The following is a 25,623-nucleotide window of genomic DNA, read 5'->3' as shown; positions in this document are numbered from 1 at the left end:
TATATGTATGTGTATGTATATACCCTTTTTCTGAGCTAATTTCATTTGAGAGGACAATAAAGATAATAAAGTTTATAGTATATTTAATTTGCTACAATTTTTTTTTTTTTTTTTTTTTTTTTTTTTGAGATGGAGTCTCACTGTGTCGCCTAGGCTGGAGTACAGTGGCACAATCTCAGCTCACTGAAACATCCACCTCCCAGGTTCAAGCAATTCTCCTGCCTCAGCCTCCTGAGTAGCTGGAACTACAGGCGCCTGCCCCATGCCCGGTCAATTTTTGTATTTTTAGTAGAGGTAGGGTTTCACTATGTTGGCCAGGTTGGTCTCGAACTCCTGACCTCATGATCTGCCCACCTCAGCCTCCCAAAGTGCTGGGATTACAGGCGTGAGCCACCACGCCCGGTCAATTTGCTACAATTTCTTATGCTAGTCAAAGTGCTGATCCCTAATTAAAAGGACTCCTTTTGTTATCAATAATAAGAGACATAATATTCTACATATTTAATCACATTTTTAAAAATCCTTGGTACAGTTCTCAACCCTGATATTGAGAAGTCATCCTAAGGAGAGATCTAAAGTCCATGTCATGGTCATATTTGTTGGTACATAGGAATCAAACGGACTCCAGGTAGAATGAGTGCTAACAAACGCTGGGTTCCTGCAGGGTGACCTCCTCAGCAAATAACCACCCTCTTGTCAGTAGTTATTCACCTGAGTGGTGATGAAAATATCTGCCTCAAAATGCTGTGCAAAAGCATTCTGGGACACGTCTCATGTAAACTGTGATTGACTCCAGCATACTTTCTAGTTGCATGATCTGCTATTTCTCCTTATTATATTTTATATATTCTCAGACTATTTTTCCTAGGGTTTCAGAAATGTTACTGGATCCTATTTCTACACCTTATTGGAACCCAAATAAAGAAAATAAATCCTACATATCTGTATATTGCTTCAGGCCATAATCTTAGGTACAAATTAAATTATTATTTATTCAGATATAGATGCTAATTGCTTAGTCCAATGTGATGCAAAACCAAACAAGCAGTCATTAGGAAGAGTTCTTTTCTATTTAAGAGGCCTATTTGTTTTCGAATCATGGGAGCTTAAGAAAAAAAAAGGGGTGGCCTATTTTTTTAAATTTGGTTATCATAAATTTCTGCTTTTCAGATAGATTTTATTTTTTGAAAAGAAAGGAGTCTTTCCCAAAAGTTATACAGCTTTTATGTTTAGCTTGATAAATCCATTTTCCTGTCATTATGATATGTCAATCTAAACTACAGATATTTAAATTTTTACAAAAGTCTTAGGAATTGATTTGCACAGCTGGCTTTTCTCTTTAGAACAACAGACTAATTTGTCATTTTTTTCTTAATATTTTTCTTTTTACTATAGCAATTTTAACCATATAGAAAAGCAAAGAGAGGAATATAATGGACATCTATATGCACATTAGCTAGAAATTAACAATTGTCTTCATTTTGTCCTATTTGCTTCATTTGATTTATTTAGTTGAAGTATTTTAAAGTAATTCTAGACTGAGCAACGTGGCTCACGCCTGTAATCCCAGCATTTTGGGAGGCTGAGGCAGGTGAATCGCTTGAGGCCAGGAGTTCGAGACCAGCCTGGCCAACATGGCAAAACTCTTGTCTCTGTTAAAAATACAAAAATTAGGCCGGGCGCGGTGGCTCAAGCCTGTAATCCCAGCACTTTGGGAGGCCGAGACGGGCGGATCACGAGGTCAGGAGATCGAGACCATCCTGGCTAACACGGTGAAACCCCATCTCTACTAAAAAAATACAAAAAAAACTAGCCGGGCGAGGTGGCGGGCGCCTGTAGTCCCAGCTACTCGGGAGGCTGAGGCAGGAGAATGGCGTAAACCCGGGAGGCGGAGCTTGCAGTGAGCTGAGATCCGGCCACTGCACTCCAGCCTGGGCGACAGAGCGAGACTCCGTCTCAAAAAAAAAAAAAATACAAAAATTAGCTGGGCATGGTGGCGGGTGCCTGTAGGCCCAGCGCCTCAGGAGGCTGAAGCGGGGAATTGCTTGAAACCTGGAGGCAGAGGTTGCGGTGAGCTGAGATCACATCACTGCACTCCAGCCTGGGCAACAGAGTGAGACTCCATCTGTAAAAATAAAGTAATTCTAGATAACCTGATGTCTTATCAGAAAATACTGTAGCATGCTTTTTTAAAAAAACTTTTTTTTTTTCTTTCTGAGAAAGATAGTGTCTTACTCTATCACTCAGGCTGGAATACCGTGGCATGATCACAGTTCACGGCAGCCTTGACCTCTCAGGCTCAAGTGATAAATTATCCAGCTAATTTTTGCACTTGTAGAGTCAGGTTTCGCCATGTTGCCCAGGCTGGTCTTGAACTCCTGGGCTCAAGCAATCCTCCTGCCTGAGGATCTGAGTGCTGAGATTACAGGCATGAGCCACCACACCTGCCCTAAAGGACATTTTAAAATCGTAAATAGAGTATCATTATTTTAAACATAACTAGAATATCATTATTCTAGTAATTATTTTAAACATAACTAGAATACCATTATAATATCTAATAAATAATTCCCTAAAATAACCCAATTTTCAGTCCATATCCACATATCTCCATTTATTGCTGGTTTGTTCAAACCAACAGCCAAACATTGTTTGTTATGCTTCAATCAATGCTTCAATCAATGCATTGATTGTTATGCTTCAAATGTCTCCTTTACTCTAGAATAGTCCTAACAATTTTTTTCTTATTATAATATGAAGAGAGTAGGCCAATTGTCCTGTCGAAAATTAATTTACATGTTTCATACTATGTGAGCCTGAATATCTTTTCCATGTATTTATTTATCAAATGCAAACTGTTTGTTAATATCTTTCATCCACTTATCTATAGAGGTTTTGGTTTTAATTTTGAAAATAAATTCGTTGGTTTCTTCCAGGTTTTTTTTGTTTTTGTTTTTGAGACGGAGTCTCACTCTTGTCACCCAGGCTGGAGTGCAGTGGCGCGTTATGGGGAGAGCCTAAAAAAAAAATGTAATTTTTAATTTTAAAAATTAAAAATAAAGGAGATTAGGACATTGACGCACACAGAGGAAAGACAGCATCCATCTGCAAGCCAAGGAGAGAGGGAGGCAGGCCTTAGAAGAAATCAACCGTGTCAAGACCTTATCTTAGGCCTCTGGCCACCAGAATTATGACAAAATAAATTTATTGTTTACAGACAGCTATCCTGTCTGTAGTATGTAATTATAGTAGCCCTAGCAATACACTGTGTGATCTTGAATAAATTAAATTTTTCTAAAGCTCAGTTTCCTCAACTATAAAATGGAGATAAATAACATATGCCTCATGAGGTTGTTGTGAGAATTAAATAATGTATGTAAAGCTCATAGCATAGTAAGAACTAAATAAATTACAGCTATTATTCTTAGGAAGATTAAATGAGGTTATGCCTGTAAAGCATTTAGCTCAGCCTCTAGTACATAAGAAAGTTCTACTAAGTATTAGCTTTTAAAATAAATTTTCATTTCATAAAGGCTTACATTATATTTTATATTTTATATTATATTTTTCCTATCTTCAAAGTATTTCCTTTAAGACCTAGTCTAATTTATTTGTGCCATAATTAAGTCAGATGTAACAGGCTTTGTACCACTGAAACAGTTTAAGCAATCCTATCCAACAAACATTTATCGAGCACCTACATTTTGTTAGATTTATTTCCAACTACTTGATATGCTTTGGTGTTATTATAAATGCTACCTTATCCAAAAATTTTATTTATAGTTGTTTGAAGCTCTTTTATAAACATGCAATTTATTTCATATGCTATTTTCTATCAGTCTTGCTAGGCTTTGTATTAAGGTAAAATTTTTATCCTGTAGTTTCTTCTAACTTTTAAAATATTCATAATCAAATTACACACAAATAATGAGATTTGGGGTTTTTTCTTTCTAAACTTTACATCTTTTGATGAAAAAAATAAAATGTATCAATTTTTTCTCTCTCTCTTTTTTTTTTTTTTTTCCAGACGGAGTCTCACTGTCACCCAGGCTGGAGTTCAGTGGCGCGATCTCGGCTCACTGCAACCTCCGCCTCCCGGGTTCAAGCGACTCTTGTGCCTCAGCCTCCCAAGTAGCTGGGACCACAGGCGCCTGCGACGACGCCTGGCTAATTTTTTACTCTTTTTTTTTTTTTTTTTTTTTTTTTTTAATAGAGACGAGGTTTCGCTATTTTGCTCAGGGTGGTCTATAACAGGTACTCTTTTATCCTAACAATATGTTTCTAAATGATATTGATGCCAAAAGCAGGATTACCCAGTGATTTTGTTAATACATGCTTATTGAATCAGAAGGTCTAGGGTGGGGAATTTGCTTAAGTATGCAGTCCCCATACTTGGTGATTCTCATGCAGCCAAACATTTGGGCGCCCCTCACCCAATCTCACCAAGAACCAGAAGATCAATTAGCATTTTCGTGGGCTTCCTGCCCCATGGTTCCCTCTGTTCCCAAAGGGTTTTTGCAGTTTCACGGAACTTTTTCGCATTCCACTCAGTTTTTGTTGTTGTTGTTGTTGTTGTTTTAAGACAGAGTCTCGCACTGTCACCCAGGCTTGAGTGCAGTGGTGCGATCTCGGCTCACTGCAAGCTCCGCCTCCCGGGTTCACGCCATTCTCCTGCCTCAGCCTCCCGAGTAGCTGGGACTACAGGCGCCCGCCACCTCGCCCGGCTAGTTTTTTTTTTTTTTTTTTTTTTTTTGAGACGGAGTCTTGCTCTGCCGCCCAGGCTGGAGTGCAGTGGCCGGCTCTCAGCTCACTGCAAGCTCCGCCTCCCGGGTTCACGCCATTCTCCTGTCTCAGCCTCCGGAGTAGCTGGGACTACAGGTGCCCGCCTTGTCGCCCGGCTAGTTTTTTGTATTTTTTAGTAGAGACGGGGTTTCACCGTATTAGCCAGGATGGTCTCGATCTCCTGACCTCGTGATCCGCCCGTCTCGGCCTCTCAAAGTGCTGGGATTACAGGCTTGAGCCACCGCGCCCGGCCGCCCGGCTAGTTTTTTGTATTTCTTAGTAGAGACGGGGTTTCACCGCGTTAGCCAGGATGGTCTCGATCTCCTGACCTTGTGATCTGCCCGCCTCGGCCTCCCAAAGATTACAGGCGGGTTTTTTTTTTTTTTTTTTTTTTTCCAAAAATGGGCGGGGGAGAGTAGTCTGAATTGGGTTATGAGGTCCCCTCCGGGGTACCTCACCTCAGCCATTGAACTCACTTCGCTGGCCGTGAGTCTGTTCCAAGCTCCGGCAAAGGAGGCATCCGCCGGGCCCCTCCCCGAAGGGCGGGGTCCACGGCATCTCCTGCCCAGTCTGACCTCGCGCGGAAGCCCCATTCTCTGGGAACTCACCTCCCCGAAGATCAGGGAGAGCCCTGTTAGGGCCGCCTCTGGCCCTAGTCTCAGACCTTCCCAAGGGACATGGGTGTGGAGTGACAGGACGCACTCAGCTCGTGGCCCCACTGATGAGCTTCCCTCCGCCCTATGGGGAAGGGTGGTCCTACACAGAGCTTATAAGACTCCCATACTCAAAGACATTTCTCGTTTATGGTGACTTCCCAGAAGCCATAGCGACATGCAAATATTGCAGGGCGTCACACCCCTGTCCCTTACAGCCATCTTCCTGCCAGGGCGCACGCGCGCTGGGTGTTCCCGCGTAGTGACACTGGGCCCGCGATTCCTTGGAGCGGGTTGATGACGTCAGCGTTCGAATTCCATGGCGGCGCGGCGACGACGGAGTACCCGCGGCGGCAGGGCGAGAGGTTTGGAGCTCAATATCGCGGGAGGGAATGCGGGAGCGAGGAGTCAGAAAAGGAACGATGCCACCTACTGTGACCGCCTTCCCCTTCCACCTCCCCATAACCTGCACTTGGCTACCAAACCAGTTTGGGTGCTAAATTTTGTAAATTTCGGTTTTCAGAGCTTTGGGGATGACATAATTGTGCATAAAGCCTTGCAGAGCTGTAACAACTAATGTGCCAGTACTGTTGTTAATACCTAATGTCATACAATTTACAAAAAGTAATTGTGAGGCACATCATTATTTTATACACAAGAAAGGATAAGCACTGAAAATGGTGAACTATGATTCACTGCTTATGCCATCCATTCTAAGATGGATCCCAGTTCCAGACAGTAAAATGCGAGTCTAGACCTATTAAGATACGGTATTATGTGTATAATGTTCTTAAGTGCATAGGCCCACCCTATAAATTAGGTACTTATTGTACTTCTCTAGAAGTACAGTATTGTACAATATTCTAATATTGGAGCAAGTGAAGTAGGAAGAGATCAAACACTTCTCCAAGTTTCCACAGATAAAAGCAGCAGAGCTAGGCTCTAAATTAGGCACAGACCCTTGAGCACTTTACTAACCTTTATCCCATACCGCCTCATGTATGAGTTGGGTATTTGGGGGACATTGGGACACAAGTAAACAAAACAGATAAGCAGGCCTCAGTCTATGAGCTTACAAGACTCCTGGGCTCCCATTTATTTTGTTTTATTTCATTTGGCTAGAATAGCACTTTAGGAAGAATTACACAGACTGTTACACAACAGTAGTATGGTGACAGTTTTTATTGCCTCTTTGTAAACTTAGAAAATTATCTTAAACCGGCAGGGTGCAGTGGCTCAGGCCTGTAATGCCCCACTTTGGGAGGCGGAGGAGGGCAGATCACTTGAGGTCATGAGTTCAAGACCAGCCTGGCCAACATGGTGAAACCCTGTCTCTACTAAAAATACAAAAATTAGCCAGGCATGGCAGCGAACGCCTGTAATCCAAACTACTTGGAAGGCTGAGGCATGAGAATCACTTGAACCCGGGAGGCAAAGGTTGCAGTGAGCCGAAATCGTACCACTGCACTCCAGCCTAGGCGACAGAGTAAGACTCCACCTTGAAAAAAAAAAAAAGAAAGAAAAGAGAAAGAATGATCTTAAACCATTTCTTTAAAAGATTTTTTTCAATCCTTAAAATCTACACATTTTCAGGTGTACTCATTCTTTGCTCATTTCCAAATTTTGTAGCATTAAATGAAAGCAAAAGAGTTAATAATGGCAACACGGCTCCAGACGACTCTTCCCCTGCCAAGAAAACTCGCAGATGCCAGAGACAGGGGTTGAAAAAGATGCCTGTGACTGGAGGAAACGCTAATGAGGACAGGACAGAAGACAAGCAAGATGGTATGCCGGGGAGGTCATGGGCCAGCAAGAGGGTCTCTGGTAGGAGTGGATCTGGGGATGATATCTTGTTACTTCAACTCTTATTTCTTCCTTCTTTTCAGGATAGAATTAATTTCTCTATCCTTTGGGCATACCACAGCACTAATCTACTGCCTTGAATCTTCATTTTCATGTATTTGAAATGGATTGAGGCCTAAGGAAAGACCAGGATTGGTTGGGAGGACAATGTTAATTCTGACAAGTTGCTGTTTAACCACAACAGCTGTTTTTGATTCCCATAAAGTAGTACCTGTCTGTCTTTCCTCAGAATCTGTGAAGGCCTTGCTGTTAAAGGGCAAAGTTCCTGTGGACCCAGAATGTACAGCCAAGGTGGGGAAGGTAAGACACTCTGGACCGATCTTTAGTCCATGGATGTCTCAGAGAGCATCCTTTGTTATAAGGACTCCTGTCTGGGATGCTGTTCGTATTCGTTTTAGGAATCCTCTCCAAAATATGATGAGTGATTAGTTTTCTCTAATGGCAAGAGATAAGAGTGGTAAGGCTTGGGGTTAATAATCAGGGCGTTTTTAAACATGGTGTGTTAGACCATTCTTGCATTGCTATAAAGAAATACCTGAGACTAGGTACTTTATAAGAAAAGAGGTGCCTGGAGGCTGTACAGGAAGCATAGCAGTATCTGCTCCTCAAGAGGCCTTAGGAAGCTTTTACTTATGACAGAAGGTGAAGCAGGAATAGGCACTTCACATGGCAAAAGCAAGGGCAGGAGAGAGAGAGATTGGAGGAGGTGTCACAGAGAGAGAGAGAGAGAGAGAGAGAGAGAGAGAGAGAGTGGGGGAGGTGTCACATGCTTTTAAACTACCAAATGTGTGAATTCACTATCAAGAGGACAGCAGCAAGAGAGTGGTGCTAAACCATTCATGATTGAATCACTTCCCACCAGGCCCCACCCCCAGTACTGAGGATTATAATTCAGTGTGAGATTTGGAAGGAGACAAATATACAAAATATATGACATGCGTACCTTCTGTGATTGCCATCAGCTTTCTACACCCCATTCTCTTTTTAAACCAGAAAATGGTATCATTGTTAAAGGAAAAGTGTTTTCTTGTTCTAATGAGAAACTGTACCCTGGAACAGTATGAGTTGACTGATGAATGGGGAAAAAAGGCTACCTCTGGAGTAAGTTTTCTTTAACTCAGAATCTTTTTTTTTTTTTGAGATGGAGTCTCACTCGGTCACCCAGGCTGGAGTACAGTAGTGTGGTCTCAGCTCACTGCAACCTCCACTTCCTGGTTTCAAGTAATTCTCTTGCCTCAGCCTCCCAAGTAGCTGTGATTACAGGTACCCACCACCACGCCCAGCCTGGGCTAATTTTTATGTTTTTAGTTGAGATGGGGCTTGACCGTGTTGGCCAAGCTCATCTTGAACTCCTGACCTAAAGTGATCTGCCCACCTCAGCCTCCCAAAATGCTGGGATTGCAGGCGTGAGCCACCATGCCCAGTCTAACTCAGTTAGAATCTTTTGTATTGTTAAAAAAAGGAAGCATGTTTTCATTTATAGTAAGGTTACACCCAGGTTACTGGTAGAACATAGGTTTGCAATTCTTTGCTGGAAGATGAATGTTGATGTTGCTGTAGAATGACAACTTGAGCCATAATAAAATTTAGAGCCTCATTTAGGATCTAAGGGCTGAACCTATACTAATGTTGATTTTTTTCTCTCTCTCTTTCTAGGCTCATGTGTATTGTGAAGGAAGTGATGTCTATGATGTCATGCTAAATCAGGTAAGAGGTAGAAGAGGTGGAACCATTATATATATGAGACCGTCTTCTTGATAATTATTGATGATAGAATCCCAGTGCTCAGATCTTTAAAGTTCTTTTTTTTTTTTTTTTTTTTTAATTTTGTCTTTTCTTTTTGAGATGGAGTCTCACTTCATCTCCCAGGCTGGAGTACAGTGGCACAGTCTCGGCTTATTATAACCTCTGCCTTCCGGGTTCAAGCAATTCTCCTGCCTCAGGCTCCTGAGTAGCTGGGGTTACAGGCATGCACCACCACACCCAGCTAATATTTTGTATTTTAGTGGAGACAAAGTTTTGCCATGTTGACCAGGCTGGTCTCGAACTTGTGACCTCAAGTGATCTACCCGCGTCAGCCTCCCAAAGTGCTGGGATTACAGGTGTGAACCAGCATGCCTTGCCTAAAGTCCTTTATATACATATATAAATATATACGTATATATAATATATACGTATATAAATATATACGTATATATCATGTATACACATATAAATATATCACATATTTATAAATATCACATGATATGAATATATATCATATGATCTATATCATATGTGATGTAGATATATATGATGTAGATATAATGTGATATGTATAATATATGCTATAGGTACATGATACATATCGTGTATGATATGAATATATTGTGTATCATATACATATATATCATATATGTGATATAAATATATATTGTATATCATATATATGTGACATGAATATGTCTATATCATATATATAATTTGTATAATATCTATTTTATATATGTAATATATAATATATATTTTACACATATACTTATATATAATATATGTATATTTTTATATATATATATTTTTGAGACAGAGTCTTGCTCTGTCGCCCAGGCTGGAGTGCAGTGGCTCAATCTCAGCTCACTGCAATCTCCGTCTCCTGGGTTTAAGTGATTCTCCTGCCTCAGCCTCCCAAGTAGCTGGGATTACAGGTGCCCACCACCATGCCCAGCTAATTTTTGCATTTTTAATAGAGATGGGGTTTCACCATGTTGGCCAGGCTGGTCTCGAACCCCTGACCTCAGGTGATCCACCTGCCTTGGCCTCCCAAAGTGCTGGAATTACAGGCGTGAGCCACCGTGCCCTGCCTTCTCTGAGAATTTTATAAGTGTATAGCTTATAAAAAACTTTTATAACTGTTAACTCTCTGTTCATATCCTTTTGCACTTCTTTTTTTTTTTAAAGACAGGCCTGGCCTTGAACTTGTGGCCTCGTGTGATCCTCCAACCTCAGCCTCCCAAGTAGCTGGGACTACATGCATCTGCCCCCAAGCCCAGCTTTCTTTTTAATCAAACTTTTTCTCTTGTTTATCTTTGTGGTTTTGAGTAGATAATACATTTGCCTCATTAATATATTTCCTGGATATGACCTCATGTTTGAATTTATTGATCCAACATACGTAATTTTAACAACTAATTAGTATTTCTTTGTTACTATTTCTTCTACTTAAAATACCACAAGCAGATAGAAAATACCTTAAGGTTAGCTGGGCACAGTGGCTCACGCCTGTAATTCCCATACTTTGGGAGGCTGAGGTGGGCGGATCACCTGACGTCGGGAGTTTGAGACCAGCCTGACCAACATGGAGAAATCCCATTTCTACTAAAAATACAGAATTAGGCGTGGTGGCACATGCCTGTAATCCCAGCTACTTGGGAGCCCGAGGCACAAGAATCGCTTGAACCCGGGAGGCAGAGGTTGCAGTGAGCCAAGATCGCACCATTGCACTCCAGCCTGGGCAACAAGAGCAAAACTCTGTCTCAGAAAAGGAAAATACCTTAAGGTGACCAGGTGTGGTGGCTCATGCCTATCATCGTAGCACTTTCGGAGGCCAAGGCTGGAGAATCACTTCAGGTCAGGAGTTCAAGATCAGCCTGGGCAGCATGGTGAAATCTTGTCTCTACAAAAAAATACAAAAACACCTGGGCATGGGCCAGCTACTTTGGAGGCTGAGGTGGGAGGATTGCTTGAGCCTGGGAGGTTGATGCTGCAGTGAGCTGTGATTGAGCCATTGCACTTCAGCCTGGGTGACAGAGGGAAACCCTGTCTCAAAAAAACAAAAACAAAAACCATATACATTTTTTAAAGGAAAAGAAAATATCAAGCCAGGCGTGGTGGCTCATGCCTGTAATCCCAGCACTTTGGGAGGCCGAGGTGGGCAGATCACTTGAGTCAGGAGTTCAAGACCAGCCTAGCCAACATGTTGAAACTCCATCTCTAAAAATACAAAATTAGTCTGGCGCGGTGGCGTGCGCCTGTAATCCCAGCTACTAGGGAGACTGAGGCACAAGAAATTGCTTGAACCTGGGACACGGAGGTAGCAGTGAGCAGAGATTGCACCACTGCACTCCAGCCTGGGCGACAGAGCAAGACTCCATCTCCAAAAAAAAAAAAAAAAATTATCTTAGGCTCCTTTTTGTTCTAACATCTTGACCTTTTTTTTTCGCCAGTGGGCTAAGGTCATACAGTGGCTTTAGAATGTGAGCAAGCAGGAGATAGAAGTAGGAAGAGGCAGCATGCTTAACAAAGAAGAATGCCTCCATATCCAGCGCTCAGCCATACAACACCAGCTGCTGTGCCTTATCATGGACTTCTCTCTCTCTGCACTCTGAGTGATTTACTTACAGATACCTCTCTTTAGATACTGGCCATATTCTCTCTCAGTATCTCCAAGTCAGGTCAGGTTAGGTATGGGACAGATGAGGCAGTGGTTTTGCACATCCCTTGTCCCCTCCCAGTATTGCACTGCTCTCAGCTCATTGTCAAATTTCTGCAACTGACAAACAAAAGTTGTGAGTAGAACTGTCAAGGAGTAAGTCATTTAACAGTTGAGCATAACAGTTTTAGACCTTTGGAGCATCAAAATTGTTTTCATTTGGGAAATAATTATTGGGAGTGGATTGGGAGCTGGAAAACACAGATAGCTTAGAAAACATCTAAATAGGGAGCTGAGGCAGGAAAAAACAGGAGGAGCCATTCAATGTAGGATATTTGAGGTTAGATAGAGGGTTTAGGAAGCTTCTAGGCTCCCATTTTAATTCCTAAGAATCCAAAGTTTAATGCATAAGCCCTATTTCTTCTTTATATCTTTAATCAACTGGCACCTGTGATGAGGGATGAGTCATTGGTTTATGTGCTTTCCATTTGCAAAACTCTCTGCTTTTTGTTTTTGTTTTGTTTTTGTTTTTGTTTTCACTCAACATAGACCAATCTCCAATTCAACAACAACAAGTACTATCTGATTCAGCTATTAGAGGATGATGCCCAGAGGAACTTCAGTGTTTGGATGAGATGGGGCCGAGGTAATGATTTTTATTGAGATTTTATGAGTTGGCATTCAGAAAGTCAGAAGTAGCTTAGTGGGTGGCCAAAGGATTCTCTGGGGTTAAATTGGGTCAGTAGAGGCTCTGAAGTCTGGGAGAGGCTTAGGAATCAAGTTGAGCATCTTGAAATTGGGGAATGGCAGGCATCCTCCTTAGAGTTCCCACTGGAAAAACTAAGAGCAGCCCACTGAGGCTGAAAACTCTTCTATAGTTGAACTGCTAGTAGTGCTCATAGACTATCGCCGTTAGCAGGTAACTTGTATCAACATGATTAGTTCCCTAAATCCTTTCACCTTTCCCTTCTCCCTTTCCTGCCTGTTTGTCAGATGTTAAACAGAGAGACCTTGGAGAGCTGGCCTGTTCCTATTAGGAAACTATCTTACGTGTGGCATTTACTTTGCAGTTGGGAAAATGGGACAGCACAGCCTGGTGGCTTGTTCAGGCAATCTCAACAAGGCCAAGGAAATCTTTGAGAAGAAGTGAGTGCTAAAAAGTGACTACAAAAAAAATACCCTCTTCTTAGATGTATCTACTCTAAGAATTTTGATTTAGACAGAGTTTCGCTCTTGTTGGCCCAGGCTGGAGTGCAATGGCATGACTTCAGCTCACTGCAACCTCCGCCTCCTGGGTTTAAGCAATTCTCCTGCCTCAGCCTCCCAAGTAGCTGGGATTACAGGTGCCCACCACCACACCCAGCTAATTTTTGTATTTTTTAATAGAGATGGGGTTTTGCAATGTAGGCGAGGCTGGTCTCGAACCCCTGACCTCAGGTGATCCACCTGCCTTAGCCTCCCAAAGTACTGGGAATATAGGTGTGAGCCACCGTGCCCTGCCTTCTCTAAGAATTTTATAAGTGTGTGGCTTATGAAAAACTTTTCATTTTATAGGTGTGATTTGGCCTAAATGTTAATGTCTTTTCACCCTGACATTCTGTGGTTGAAACACCAAACCGCATCCTTAGTGATTAAATCAAAAGAGAACCTTGAAAGTCACTAAAAACAGAATAATATATTTAACACATGGCTGACAAATTTGGGAAATTTGGGATAAGTGGAGACTATCATGGGGTAGAGAATATTCAGCTAGGGGCCGAGCATGGTGGCTCATTCCTAAAATCCCAGCACTTTGGGAGGCTGAGGCAGGAGCATTGCTTAAAGCTAGGAGTTTGAGACCAGCCTGGGCAACAAAGTGAGACCCCTGACTCTCCCAGAAAGAAAGAGAGAAAGAGAGAGAGAAAGAAAGAAAGAATTCAGTTAAAGTTTTTAAAACTTTAACTCTGATATAGATGAATAACTTTCTGGAGAATTTAGGAACATGTTTCTTTCAGGGAAAGGGATTAGATGGATATCTTTTGTTTAAAATCTCAATGGCTTTGGTGGTGTTTGGGAAGGACAAGCATTGTTTTTCCCCATTTTTTAAATTCCATTTGTCTCCAGAGCTTTTTTATACATTTAGTGTCCTCATTTAGAATTAGACTAATTTTGATTTATGGAAAGTTGACATGTAAAGGAGCTCAGTGGTGGAAAATAAATTCTTTGGAGATTTTCTAAGGAAACAGTTGTAAGTCCTTCTTCATAGTAGACCTTTATTTGTAAGGTTTTCTTACACCTTGGACTCTACAGATTCCTTGACAAAACGAAAAACAATTGGGAAGATCGAGAAAAGTTTGAGAAGGTGCCTGGAAAATATGATATGCTACAGATGGACTATGCCACCAATACTCAGGTAACTCTCACTATACTTTTCGGAGGAAACTCATCTTCTTTTTTTATTTTATTTTATTTTTTAGGGGCAAAATTGTGCTCTGTTGCCCAGGCTGGAGTGCAGTGGCACAATCATGGCTCACTGCAGCCTCAAGATCCCTAGGCTCAAGTGATCCTCCTACCTCAGCCTCCTCAGTATCAGGGATTACAGGCACGTGCCACTCTGCCTAGCTGATTTTTTTTTTTTTTTTTTTTTTTGTAAAGATAAGGTTTCACTATGTTGCCTAGGCTGGTCTCAAATTCCTGTGCTCAAGCAGTCCTCCTGTCTTGGCCTCCCGAAGTCCTGAGATTACAGACATGAGGCACCACACCTACTCCTGTTTCTTCTTACTCAGGATACAGCAGAATAGCTTAGATCATTCCTAGACTGGGACAGGCCAGGATATCTTGAGTCCTTTCTACTTCTCACCTCAGGGGTGTTCTCACTGATCTTTGTAATCCCGAAGGGACAGTAAGAATGAGGATAGAATGTGCCTTTCTACTCTCGGCTGTTATTTACTAAGGTTCTTTTTTTTTTTGAGATGGAGTTTCATTCTTGTTGCCCAGGCTCAGTCTCGGCACACTGCAACCTCCAGCTCCCAGGTTCAAGCGATTCTCCTGCCTCTGCCTCTCAAGTAGCTGGGATTACAGGTGCCTACCACCATGCCTGGCTAATGTTTTTTGTATTTTTAGTAGAGACGGGGTTTCACCATGTTGGCCAGTCTGGTCTTGAACTCGTGACCTTGGGTGATCCACCCGCCTCAGCTTCCCAAAGTGCTGGGATTACAGGCGTGAGCCACCACGCCGGGCCTACTAAGGTTCTTATAAAATCTTAGGCCCATTTAAATTTCTCTTCACTTCTGGATATATACCACCATAAAAAAATAAATTTAGATAAACTGAGGTATACCAGGATGCTGAAAGTGTCCTGAAACAGTCACATATCCAAAAAAAAAGAGAAGTTTTAGTCTTTTTTAAGATGGGAAGATCTGAACCATAATAGCTATCTTTATACACTGACATAATGAGGAAAGCCTTTTTTTCCTAGACTTATTCTGAGTTGTAAAATGTGGGAGGCAGAACTAGTATGGTTAACCCTCTATATCCATGGATTCAATGAACTAAGGATCAAAAATATCTGAAAAAAGAAATTGCTTCTGTACTGAACCTGTACAGCCTTTTTTTCCTTGCTTGTCATTATTCCCTAGACAATGCAATAAAAACTTCACAAAGCATTTACATTGTATAATATTGAGTGTTATAAGGAATCTAGAGATGATTTCTTAGATTTTCTTTTGTTTGTTTGTCTTTTGCTATAGGATGAAGAGGAAACAAAGAAAGAGGAATCTCTTAAATCTGCCTTGAAGCCAGAGTCACAGCTAGATCTTCGGGTACAGGAGTTAATAAAGTTAATCTGTAATGTTCAGGCCATGGAAGAAATGATGATGGAAATGAAGTATAATACCAAGAAAGCCCCACTTGGTAGGACTTCACATTTTCTTCTGCATTCTCTCCTCATAATTCCTAGTTTCTTTAATGGATATTTTATTATCATTATGATTTAAAGCTTGCTGATAGTACTGAATGAAGAAAATGGGATTTGGGGTGACAGGTTGTATGGAGGGAGGAGGAACTATTTTGAAAGTTGAGGCTGGGTGTGGTGGGTCATGCCTATAATCCCAACACTTATAGGGAGGCCAAGGCAGGTGAATTGCTTGAGCCCAGGAGTTTGAAACCAGCCTGGGCAACATGGCGAGACCCCATCTCTACTAAAAATAGAAAAATTAGCCAGGCATGGTGGTGTGTGCCTGTGATCCAGCTACTTGGGAAGCTGAGGTGGGAGGATCACCCGAGCCCGGGAAGTTGAGCTGCATTAAGCTGTGTTCATGTCACAGCACTCAGCCTGGGCAACAGGAGTGAGACCCCATCCCAAAAAAAGAAAAAAAAAAGTTGAAAGGTGAAAGTCTTTTTTAGGCAAGGACGTAAGTACAGTTCACTAGCTGGGATCCTCGTTTGGAGTCTGATCTCTGGCTGGGCCTGCAGGGAAGCTGACAGTGGCACAAATCAAGGCAGGTTACCAGTCTCTTAAGAAGATTGAGGATTGTATTCGGGCTGGCCAGCATGGACGAGCTCTCATGGAAGCATGCAATGAATTCTACACCAGGATTCCGCATGACTTTGGGTAAGGCCTGTGCTGTTACTTCACTTTGTTCTTCTACCTGTACATATCCCCTGTATCTATCAGCAGCAGCTATAATCTTCTGAATCTTTTATTCCTAAGAAAATGATCATCTTGAATACATACAGAAACCAAATGATACATAGGTAGCCTATTTAATCAGCTTACAAATAGGGGATGCAATCTCCTGGCTTGACCACAGCCATATTCTCTGACAGAGTGGAAGTTACCAACCCAAGAGAGAATGGGTCTAGCTATCCAACCACCAAGTAAAACACCTTCAGGCACATCACGCCCTTTTCCTATTTGAGGTGACTGAAACCACACAAACACCATTTCTGTGAACTCAAGTGATATTAGATAGACAAAATAACATTTTACATTTGCTGATTCTGTTTTCTGGTTTTCATCCTATTTCTATTTCTTTTATTGCTTTATAGAGCCCTGTGACCTAGAAATAACCCTGAGTGGTCAACAGGTCTACTGAGATAGAACTCTATCCACACTGTTCCTTGTTGATATTGATACAATTTTAAAATGATTTGATAAAAAAGAATTCTAACTCTAGTCTCAAAAGTCAAAATCCACGTAGTTCATCTTATACCGAGTATATATTTAATATTATTTTATATATTTGGAAGTTAAGATCTCTTTACAGATCTCTTTCTCTCTCAAATGGAAAACCTGTTTCTCATACCTGTTTTCTAAAGGACCTATCTGTCATTTTCTGTTTTTAGTCAAGTGCCTTTTAGCCACATGTCAGAAAGCTTATTATGGGTTATATCTCTGTTCTTAGACTCTGTACTCCTCCACTAATCCGGACACAGAAGGAACTGACAGAAAAAATACAATTACTAGAGGTGAGATATGTATGAATTGAGAAGTATTATATCCCTTATACCAGTTTCCTCCCACATTAATTCTATATCTCATCTTCTCAGGCTTTGGGAGACATTGAAATTGCTATTAAGCTGGTGAAAACAGAGCTACAAAGCCCAGAACACCCATTGGACCAACACTATAGAAACCTACATTGTGCCTTGCGCCCTCTTGACCATGAAAGTTGTGAGTTCAAAGTAAGAAGAATGATCATTTATTTTCATACTCTTGCACCCTTAAGACCACCTCCCCCATCCCACTGATCTCTAACTACTTGTGGTCAAGAGCAAATTGTCAATTAGGGCAGACTTTTTATGTACTAGGGATTTGGGAAGGCCAGGCTTTTCCTAGCTGCCTTGTAAGACTGTTTGGGAGCAGAAAGGTCTGCCAAGTTATATCAGAATCCCCAAATTCTTCAGTTCAGCTCAGTCTCTTGTAGAGTCCACATCGGCCTTTTTGTCTTATTTTTCACAGGTGATTTCCCAGTACCTACAATCTACCCATGCTCCCACACACAGCGACTATACCATGACCTTGCTGGATTTGTTTGAAGTAGAGAAGGAGGGTGAGAAAGAAGCCTTCAGAGAGGACCTTCATAACAGGTCTGAGTCTAGCTTTGGGTTTGGAAAGACACTCCTTGCCCAAAAGTGCAGCTATAGAACTTGTAAGAGGGAGTCAGAGGAAGGTGTCAGCTTTTTTATGCTTATGACATATCTGTGCAGAACAACAGAGTACAATAATACTGGCTTTTCCTTAGGATGCTTCTATGGCATGGTTCCAGGCTGAGTAACTGGGTGGGAATCTTGAGCCATGGGCTTCGAATTGCCCCACCTGAAGCTCCCATCACAGGTTACATGGTGAGTGAAACTGAATTCTGGGAGGAGCACAGGGGAAAAGGATACAGTAATGTTGCCAGTGCTTTTTTTCCTAGATTAGGATTAGGTGGTTCGCCTCCCCAAGAGTTCAGCCAGCTCACTGATAACCTTGTCATCTCTTACTGTGTCCCTCTTTCTTTAAATTCCTAAAGATACCTCGCCTTTCCCTCAGAAGGCAGAAATTCACAGGTGCTTCTACCCTCTCTAGAACAGAATTGTGAGGGGAAATGGAGAAGGGTCTATATTGTTTAAGGGAATGGAAAAACAGGGTCAGTGGTATGCACCTTCTCTCTAACACAGTGGGTTAGAAGCTGACCTTGGTATTCATTTATATATTTCAGTTTGGGAAAGGAATCTACTTTGCTGACATGTCTTCCAAGAGTGCCAATTACTGCTTTGCCTCTCACCTAAAGAATACAGGACTGCTGCTCTTATCAGAGGTGAGGCAGGAGTATGTCTGTGATCTCTAGTTTATTAATTCCAGTTGTTTTCCAATGAGAAAAGTTTGACCCCAGAACCAAGAGGTTTACCTGGGATAACTTGAGAGAGGACCAAGTACAATTTCTAGTACATTGGATTCCTCTGCTGGAGTAGGGAAAAAAAGTACTGATGGGATTTTCTGTTTGGCTTTGGAGCCATCTAATTCTTAGTAGGATATGGGCATTCAAAGGTTTTTTGCTTTGCAGGTAGCTCTAGGTCAGTGTAATGAACTACTAGAGGCCAATCCTAAGGCCGAAGGATTGCTTCAAGGTAAACACAGCACCAAGGGGCTGGGCAAGATGGCTCCCAGTTCTGCCCACTTCGTCACCCTGTAAGTACTCAGAACCAGGAGGGCTAGAAGACTCCTTTTGGCTGGATAAGACTGTTCTCTATTCCAGCTTCTGAACCAGAGACTGATGTTGACACACTTTTTTTCCATTTGGCAGGAATGGGAGTACAGTGCCATTAGGACCAGCAAGTGACACAGGAATTCTGAATCCAGATGGTTATACCCTCAACTACAATGAATATATTGTCTATAACCCCAACCAGGTCCGTATGCGGTACCTTTTAAAGGTTCAGTTTAATTTCCTGCAGCTGTGGTGAATGTTGATATTAAATAAACCAGAGATCTGATCTTTAAGCAAGAAAATAAGCAGTGTTATACTTGTGAATTTTGAGATATTTTATGTAAATAAAAGCTGTACAAGTCTGCCACTGGCTTCTTTGGGCTTTATTTCTCCAAGAACATATTTCTTCTGACATTAGTAAATCTCCATTTTCAGGACAGAAAGTACTCATCGCTCTGAGGGTTATTCAGTATCCTTTTCTTTTTTTTTTTTTTTTTTTTTTTTTGAGACGGAGTCTCGCTCTGTCGCCCGGGCTGGAGTGCAGTGGCCGGATCTCAGCTCACTGCAAGCTCCGCCTCCCGGGTTTACGCCATTCTCCTGCCTCAGCCTCCCGAGTAGCTGGGACTACAGGCGCCCGCCACCTCACCCGGCTAGTTTTTTTTTTGTATTTTTTAGTAGAGACGGGGTTTCACCATGTTAGCCAGGATGGTCTCGATCTTCTGACCTCGTGATCCGCCCGTCTCGGCCTCCCAAAGCGCTGGGATTACAGGCTTGAGCCACCGCGCCCGGCCCAGTATCCTTTTCTTAATGGCATCTGTGCATCAAGGACACTAATGGGGGCGCTAATGCTTAATTAATTTTTAAGCATTAAAATTGAACCTGTTTAATTCAATTTTTCTGCAAACTGGAATTTGGTGAGTGTTATCGCAGGAAGGGTAGAGGCAACAAAGGCTAAGCTGTTTTTTTCTTTCCCATCCATATGTATTCCCTTGCCTTTTTCCAATTTATCCACTGCAGCCCAGTCTCCCACTACTCGACACTAGGACTCATCACATGTCCAAAAATTTGGGAAGCCCTTGGAGGACTGTCACTAAGCCTGAATACATCTTGAGGAGGAAAGGAAAAAAGTAGAATGAGTTTTTACATACCCTGCCCCATCTAAGAAGAACTAAAGACCAGATCAGATCCTGATATGGTTAGGCTTTGTGTCCCCACCCAAATCTCATCTTGAATTGTAATCCCCAGAATCCCCACATTTCAGGGGAGAGACCAGGTGGATGTAACTGAATCATGGGGGCGGTGTCCCCCATGCTATTCTTGTGATAGTTCTCACAAGATCTGATGGTTTTAAAAGGGGCTCTTCCTGCTTCGCTCGTCACTTCTCCTTCCTGCCACCCTGTGAAGAAGGGCTTCCCCTTCACCTTCCTCTATAACTGTAAGTTTCCTGAGTCCTCCTCAGCCATCGTGAACTGTGAGTCAAACCTCTTTCCTTTATAAATTACCCAGTCTCGGGCAGTTCCTTATAGCAATGTGAAAACAGACTAAAACCAAATTGAAGAACATTCTACAACATTCTTCATCACTCTTGTTGCCCAGGCTGGAGTGCAGTGGTGCGATACTCGGGAGACGGGGGCAGGAGGATCACTGAGCCCTAGAGGCCTAGGTTGCAGTGAGCTGTGATTGCACCACCACACTCCAGCTTGGGCAACAGACCCTGTCTCGAGAGTAAATAAATAAATAAATTTATTTATTTTTTAAAAGTGTCAAGATTTTGAAAAGACTGAAAAGCTGTCACAGTTGGAGGAGACTAAGAAAACGCGATGACTAAATGCAACGTGGGATCCTGGACTGGCTTCTGGAACAAAACAAAGTCATTAGTGGAAAAAATGGGCAAATCCAAATCCTGACTGTAATTTAATTAACATTTGTTAATTAACTTTGTTGTAATTTAATTAACAAATGTTAATTTCCTAGTTTTGATAAACGTAGCACGGTTATGTAAGATGTTAACATTAGAAGAAGCTGGGTGAAGGGTATCGAGGAACACTTGGTACTATCTTTGCAACTCTTATGTAAATCTTACATTTATTTTTTTTGAGACAGAATTTTGCCCTTGTTGCTGAGGCTGCAGTGCAGTGGTGCGATCTCGGCTCACTGCAATATCTGCCTCCAGAGTTCAAGCGATTCTCCTGCCTCAGCCTCCAGAGTAGTTGGGATTACAGGTGCATGCCACCACGCCCAGCTAATTTTTGTATTTTTAATAGAGACAGGGTTTCACCGTGCTGGCCAGGCTGGTCTTGAATTCCTGATCTCAGGTGGTCTGCCAACCTCGGCCTCCCAAAGTGCTGGGCTTACAGGCGTGAGCCACTGTGCCCGGCCTAAATCTTACATTATTAAAAAAGAAGGATTAAGAGCCATTCTAGTAGGAAAGCACCAACACAGATATGTTCTTCGGGGATGCTATCTGTGTATTGGTTCCTGGTTCTTCAGACACATCGTAGGATACTTCCTCCCCATCCCTTGATATTAGGTATGGCCATGTGACTTGCTTTGCTTGTATTTATGAAATATGAGTGGAAGTGATGTGTTTTATTTCCACGTAGAAGATTTAAGAGTTACTTGCCACATGAAGCACAGATCTCAAAGTATGAGCAAAGTAGAGCAGGGCCTTCTCGCTGACCCTTAATGGGCCATGTGGCATGATTTAGAAATAAATCTTTGCTATTTTAAGTTGTTGAAATTTTGGGGTTGCTATGATAGCATAACTTTGATATTTTAACTGACAAAGAAACATACCCATCGTTCTGGATGAGAAGATTAGGTACTTGGAGGGTGAGAGGAGAGAGAAGATCAAGAAAAACAACTAATGGGAACTAGGCTTAATACCTGGGTGATGAAATAAACCATGCAACAAACCTCCATGACACAAGTTTACCTATATAACAAACCTGCACTTGTACCCCTGAACTTAGAAAGAATACTAGTTTCACATTTTTTTGAAAACTGAAAAATTCAGTCCAGATTTTCTGATTGATTAAATATATACTAATAAATAAGACATTTATGAGAAAGAATAATGAGGTGATACTTGTACTGCTAGATAACAAAAAGAACAGTCAAGTTAGCACTTACTGAACACTTACCACGTAAGTGTCACTGTTCTGTGTTTTATACCTTAACTCATTTAGTCCTTAAAACACTCCCATGAAGTAAGCTCCATTATTATGGCTGTTGTACAAATGGGGAAAAGGAGGCATGGAGATTTGAACTCAGTCTTATTCCAAGTCCACGCTTTTTGCTGCTGTTACCCAGTCTCTCTAGAGTAGTGCTTCTCAAACCTGAGATGAAGGACTAATTGTTCCTTTGTCTTTTTTCTTCCTTCCTTCCTTCCTTCCTCCCTCCCTCCCTCTTTTTTTTTTTTTTTTTTTTTTTTTTTGACCGAGTTTCACTCTTGTTGCCCAGCCTGGAGTGCAATGGTGCGATCTCAGCTCACTGCAACCTCCACCGCCCCGAGTTCAAGCAATTCTCCTGCCTCAGCCTCCCAAGTAGCTGGGATTACAGGCGCCCGCCACTACACCCAGCTAATTTTTTGTATTTTTATTAGAGACGGGGTTTCACCATATTGGCCAGGCTTGTCTGGAACTCCAGACCTCAGGTGATCCACCCACCTCAGCCTCCCAAAGTGCTGGGATTACAGGCGTAAGCCACCATGCCTGGCCTGTTTTAATTTCTTACCTGTCATGGAACAATATTTCATAAAATATAATCAAATGGATTATTAAGAAAATGAAATTAAAAAGCACACAAAACACAAGCCTCCATTTTTATTATTAAATTTGTCAGATATTACTTTTAAAATTCCTATACAGTTTCTAAATGGTTACTCTCAACTTCTATACTTACCTCATTATGAAACATTAACAATTTGTGAACTGGCACTAGTCTATGGACCAAACTTTGAGTACCTCTGCTCTAGATTTCAAAATCAGATGTGGATATATGTGTAGAAATTTGGTATATAAAAAAGATGCTTTTCTAGATGGATAGAATAAAAGATTGTTCAAATGTCTTATGGTCTCACAATCCAGTGGTTAGAACCGCAAAACTCATCCAGCTTTGGGAGATGCTGAAACTCCATTTAATGATAAGAACTTGAAGGATGTTTAATGTAAACCTAAACATCAAACATGATTTTCACTTCAACTCCTTTTGGGTACATAATTACTTTACCTAGAATCTGTTCTTGACTTTACTCATAACAATTTACCATGACCTCACTGTCTGTCTCCAAGATGAGACAGAAAAAACCCTTCAAGTGGACCTGGTCAACAAGACTGAATCTATTGAGCTTATTGGGCAAGTTAGCCTTTGCTTAACTTTCCCCATCCCCTTCACTCCAGCCTTAGCTGGTATGCTTTTATATAATTTTCAGAGCATGGAAGACAGACAAAGAGAGCTTCCTCCTGCCATTGGCCCATGCTTTTAGAGGAGCAGAAGGCAAAAGACTGAAATCAATGACTAGGATGATGCCATGCCATGGTACTCTGCAGGATTTCTGGCAAGGATTATGGATCGTAAATTTCAAATACCATAACTAGGACTTCTGGTCACAAGGTAGATGTGGAAATGATGGTCCAGAGGTATATTTCGAGGTTTGGCATGAAGCACATAAGAGAAGACAGAAGCATGGCCTATCAGCTGATGTCATCATCCTCTAGTCAGGATGGAAACCAGGGCATTGGATAGAAATAAAGTCCCTCAGGTGATTTCTCCATGTAAAACCTGGAATCAGGGTTCAGTGAGAGCAAAACTCAGTGCCCTTTAACTCCCCAAGTCTTCAAAACTCATTTCTAGACCAGAGTGTAGTAGTATTTCTCCGAGATAAACCCACCAAACCAGGACAAAATTCCTGTAATAGCCTTCACTTGTCTCCTACAAGTCCTTGAATTCTTGGCTACAGAAGACATTTCCTTCTTCTTTAACCCTTAGAAAGAAAGGGCCTGAGGAAACTAAAGTCACTGGTTTCAATCTTTTGCCTTTTGCTCTCCTAAAAGCACGGGCCAAGGGCAGGAGGAAGCTCCAGTTATCTGTCTTCCATGCTCTGAAAATTCTACAAAACACCCCAGCCAAGGCTGGAGTGACAGGGAGGAGGAAAGTTAAGCAAAGGCTAACCTGCTCAACAGACTCTTTCATATGACTGAATTGTAGGAATATAATAAAGTTCTTTTATGGGCCAGGCATAATGGCTCATGCCTGTAATCCCAGAACTTTGGGAGGCTGAGGTGTGCAGATCACCTGAGGTCAGGAGTTTGAGACCCACCTGGCCAACATGGTGAAACTTCGTCTCTACTAAAATACAAAAATTAGCTGGGCATGATGGTGGGCACCTGTAATCCCAGCTACTCCGGCAGGTCGAGGCAGGAGAATCGCTTGGACCCAGGAGACAGAGGTTGCACTGAGCCGAGATCGTGCCGCTGCACTCCAGCCTGGGTGACACAGCCAGACTGTCTCAAAAAAAAAAAAAAGTTTTTTACTTAAGAAAATCAGAGTTCATGGCTATGACTGTGCCATCTCTCAATTCGTTTTAATCTTTGTGAATTTCAATTTGAGAGTAAGACACTTTTGTGTGATCTCTTCTGAGAATGCCAATTACCATATTGACTAAAGTTTGAAAGTCGTGTCAGAAGTTGGGAAAACCAGGTTTGTTCCGCTTTCAATGGCTTGGCTCCTCACCTCTCATCTGGGTAGTTTCTTTTTCTTTTTCTTTTTTTCAGACGGAATCTTGCTCTGTCACCCAGGCTGGAGTGCAATGGTATGATCTCGGCTCACTGTAAGCTCCGCCTCCTGGGTTCACGCTATTCTCCTGCCTCAGCCTTCCAAGTAGCTGGGACTACAGGTGCCCGCCACCACGCCCGGCTAATTTTTTGTATTTTTTAGTGGAGCTGAGGTTTCACCGTGTTAGCCAGGATGGTCTTGACCTCCTGACCTCATGATCCGCCCACCTCAGCTTCCCAAAGTGCTAGGATAACAAGCGTGAGCCACCACGCCCGGCCTTGTCTGGGTAGTTCGGAGAAAAGGTTTGTCTCTGTGACAGAAACATAGCTCTTTTTAAATGCTTTGATGCGTGACTGACTTAATTCTCCCTCCCTCATTCTTTCCCGATGAACTGAAAGGTCTTCCATGCTCTGTTCAAATTGAATGTTGGCCAACATCACTCTCATTCCTCCTCCTGGCAAGAATGGCCTCCTAAGGTCCTAGGGTCCGCAAGTGATGCAAGAATTCTAAAACCTAGCTTCAAAAGAGTACCTACTAAAGATTTCATTCACTTTCTTGTGGTGCTAGTAAGGATTAATGTTAAATTAGAAGAGACACACATTAGAATGTACATATACATATACATATGCATAGAATATCCTCCTGTCTAAATCCACATGAGAACACAGACAGGCCCACACTTGAGATTTTTTGACACTTCATTTTTATAATTGTTAAGAAATTATTAATTTTATAATTATTAAAAACTACCAGTGTCTTCAGGCTTTGCATCTCTAGCACAAGGGGTATCATTTTTCCCCACATCTTCATTCCCAGTTCAGAAAGTACACATTGCCCTGCACATCTCCCACGGCAAGCTGCAGGGTGGAGTTAGCGCCCAGCCAAGGTTCCAGGCAGCTCACTGACCCTTCGCATCGGAACAGGCCCAGCTACAACGGGAACAAAAATGGGGGAGGTCAGGGCTACAAGC

At 42.0% G+C, this 25,623-nt stretch overlaps 2 protein-coding genes across 4 annotated transcripts in view; one reads left to right on the top strand and one right to left on the bottom strand.

Moving 5' to 3' along the window:
* Positions 1-5,662: 5,662 nt before the first annotated feature.
* On the top strand, positions 5,663-19,242 carry PARP2 (poly(ADP-ribose) polymerase 2). Its single transcript, XM_010377048.2, has 16 exons — positions 5,663-5,800; positions 7,065-7,220; positions 7,528-7,598; positions 8,955-9,005; positions 12,256-12,352; positions 12,777-12,852; positions 13,996-14,098; positions 15,435-15,597; positions 16,159-16,297; positions 17,091-17,154; positions 17,236-17,370; positions 17,648-17,775; positions 17,931-18,030; positions 18,390-18,488; positions 18,735-18,859; positions 18,975-19,242. Exons 1-16 carry the CDS (start codon positions 5,755-5,757, stop codon positions 19,132-19,134), a joined length of 1,713 nt encoding a protein of 570 aa, XP_010375350.2. The 5' UTR covers positions 5,663-5,754; the 3' UTR covers positions 19,135-19,242.
* A 3,446-nt stretch (positions 19,243-22,688) lies between these two features.
* TEP1 (telomerase associated protein 1) overlaps positions 22,689-25,623 on the bottom strand; it is a 48,218-nt gene continuing 45,283 nt past the window's right edge. For 2 of the 3 annotated variants that reach the window (XM_010377050.2, XM_030930932.1), the window contains one exon: positions 25,340-25,582. In XM_010377050.2, the coding sequence (XP_010375352.2) occupies positions 25,460-25,582 (123 nt within the window). In that variant the 3' untranslated portion in view covers positions 25,340-25,459. Of the gene's footprint in view, positions 25,583-25,623 lie in introns of all 3 variants that reach the window. The other variant, XM_010377049.2, reaches the window with a different exon arrangement.

This window comes from Rhinopithecus roxellana, chromosome 5 (genome assembly GCF_007565055.1).
Source record: "Rhinopithecus roxellana isolate Shanxi Qingling chromosome 5, ASM756505v1, whole genome shotgun sequence".
Taxonomy (NCBI): Eukaryota; Metazoa; Chordata; class Mammalia; order Primates; family Cercopithecidae; genus Rhinopithecus; species Rhinopithecus roxellana.
Note: the sequence above shows the minus strand (reverse complement) of the source record. Positions and strands in the feature narration are given on the sequence as shown.

Excerpts from the sequence above, each read along its gene's own strand:
- PARP2 (XM_010377048.2), top strand. The coding sequence starts at position 5,755 with ATGGCGGCGCGGCGACGACGGAGTACCCGCGGCGGCAGGGCGAGAG. Across the intron at positions 15,598-16,158 it reads TACCAAGAAAGCCCCACTTG|GGAAGCTGACAGTGGCACAA; the intron begins GTAGGACTTCAC and ends CTGGGCCTGCAG. Across the intron at positions 18,489-18,734 it reads GACTGCTGCTCTTATCAGAG|GTAGCTCTAGGTCAGTGTAA; the intron begins GTGAGGCAGGAG and ends TTTGCTTTGCAG.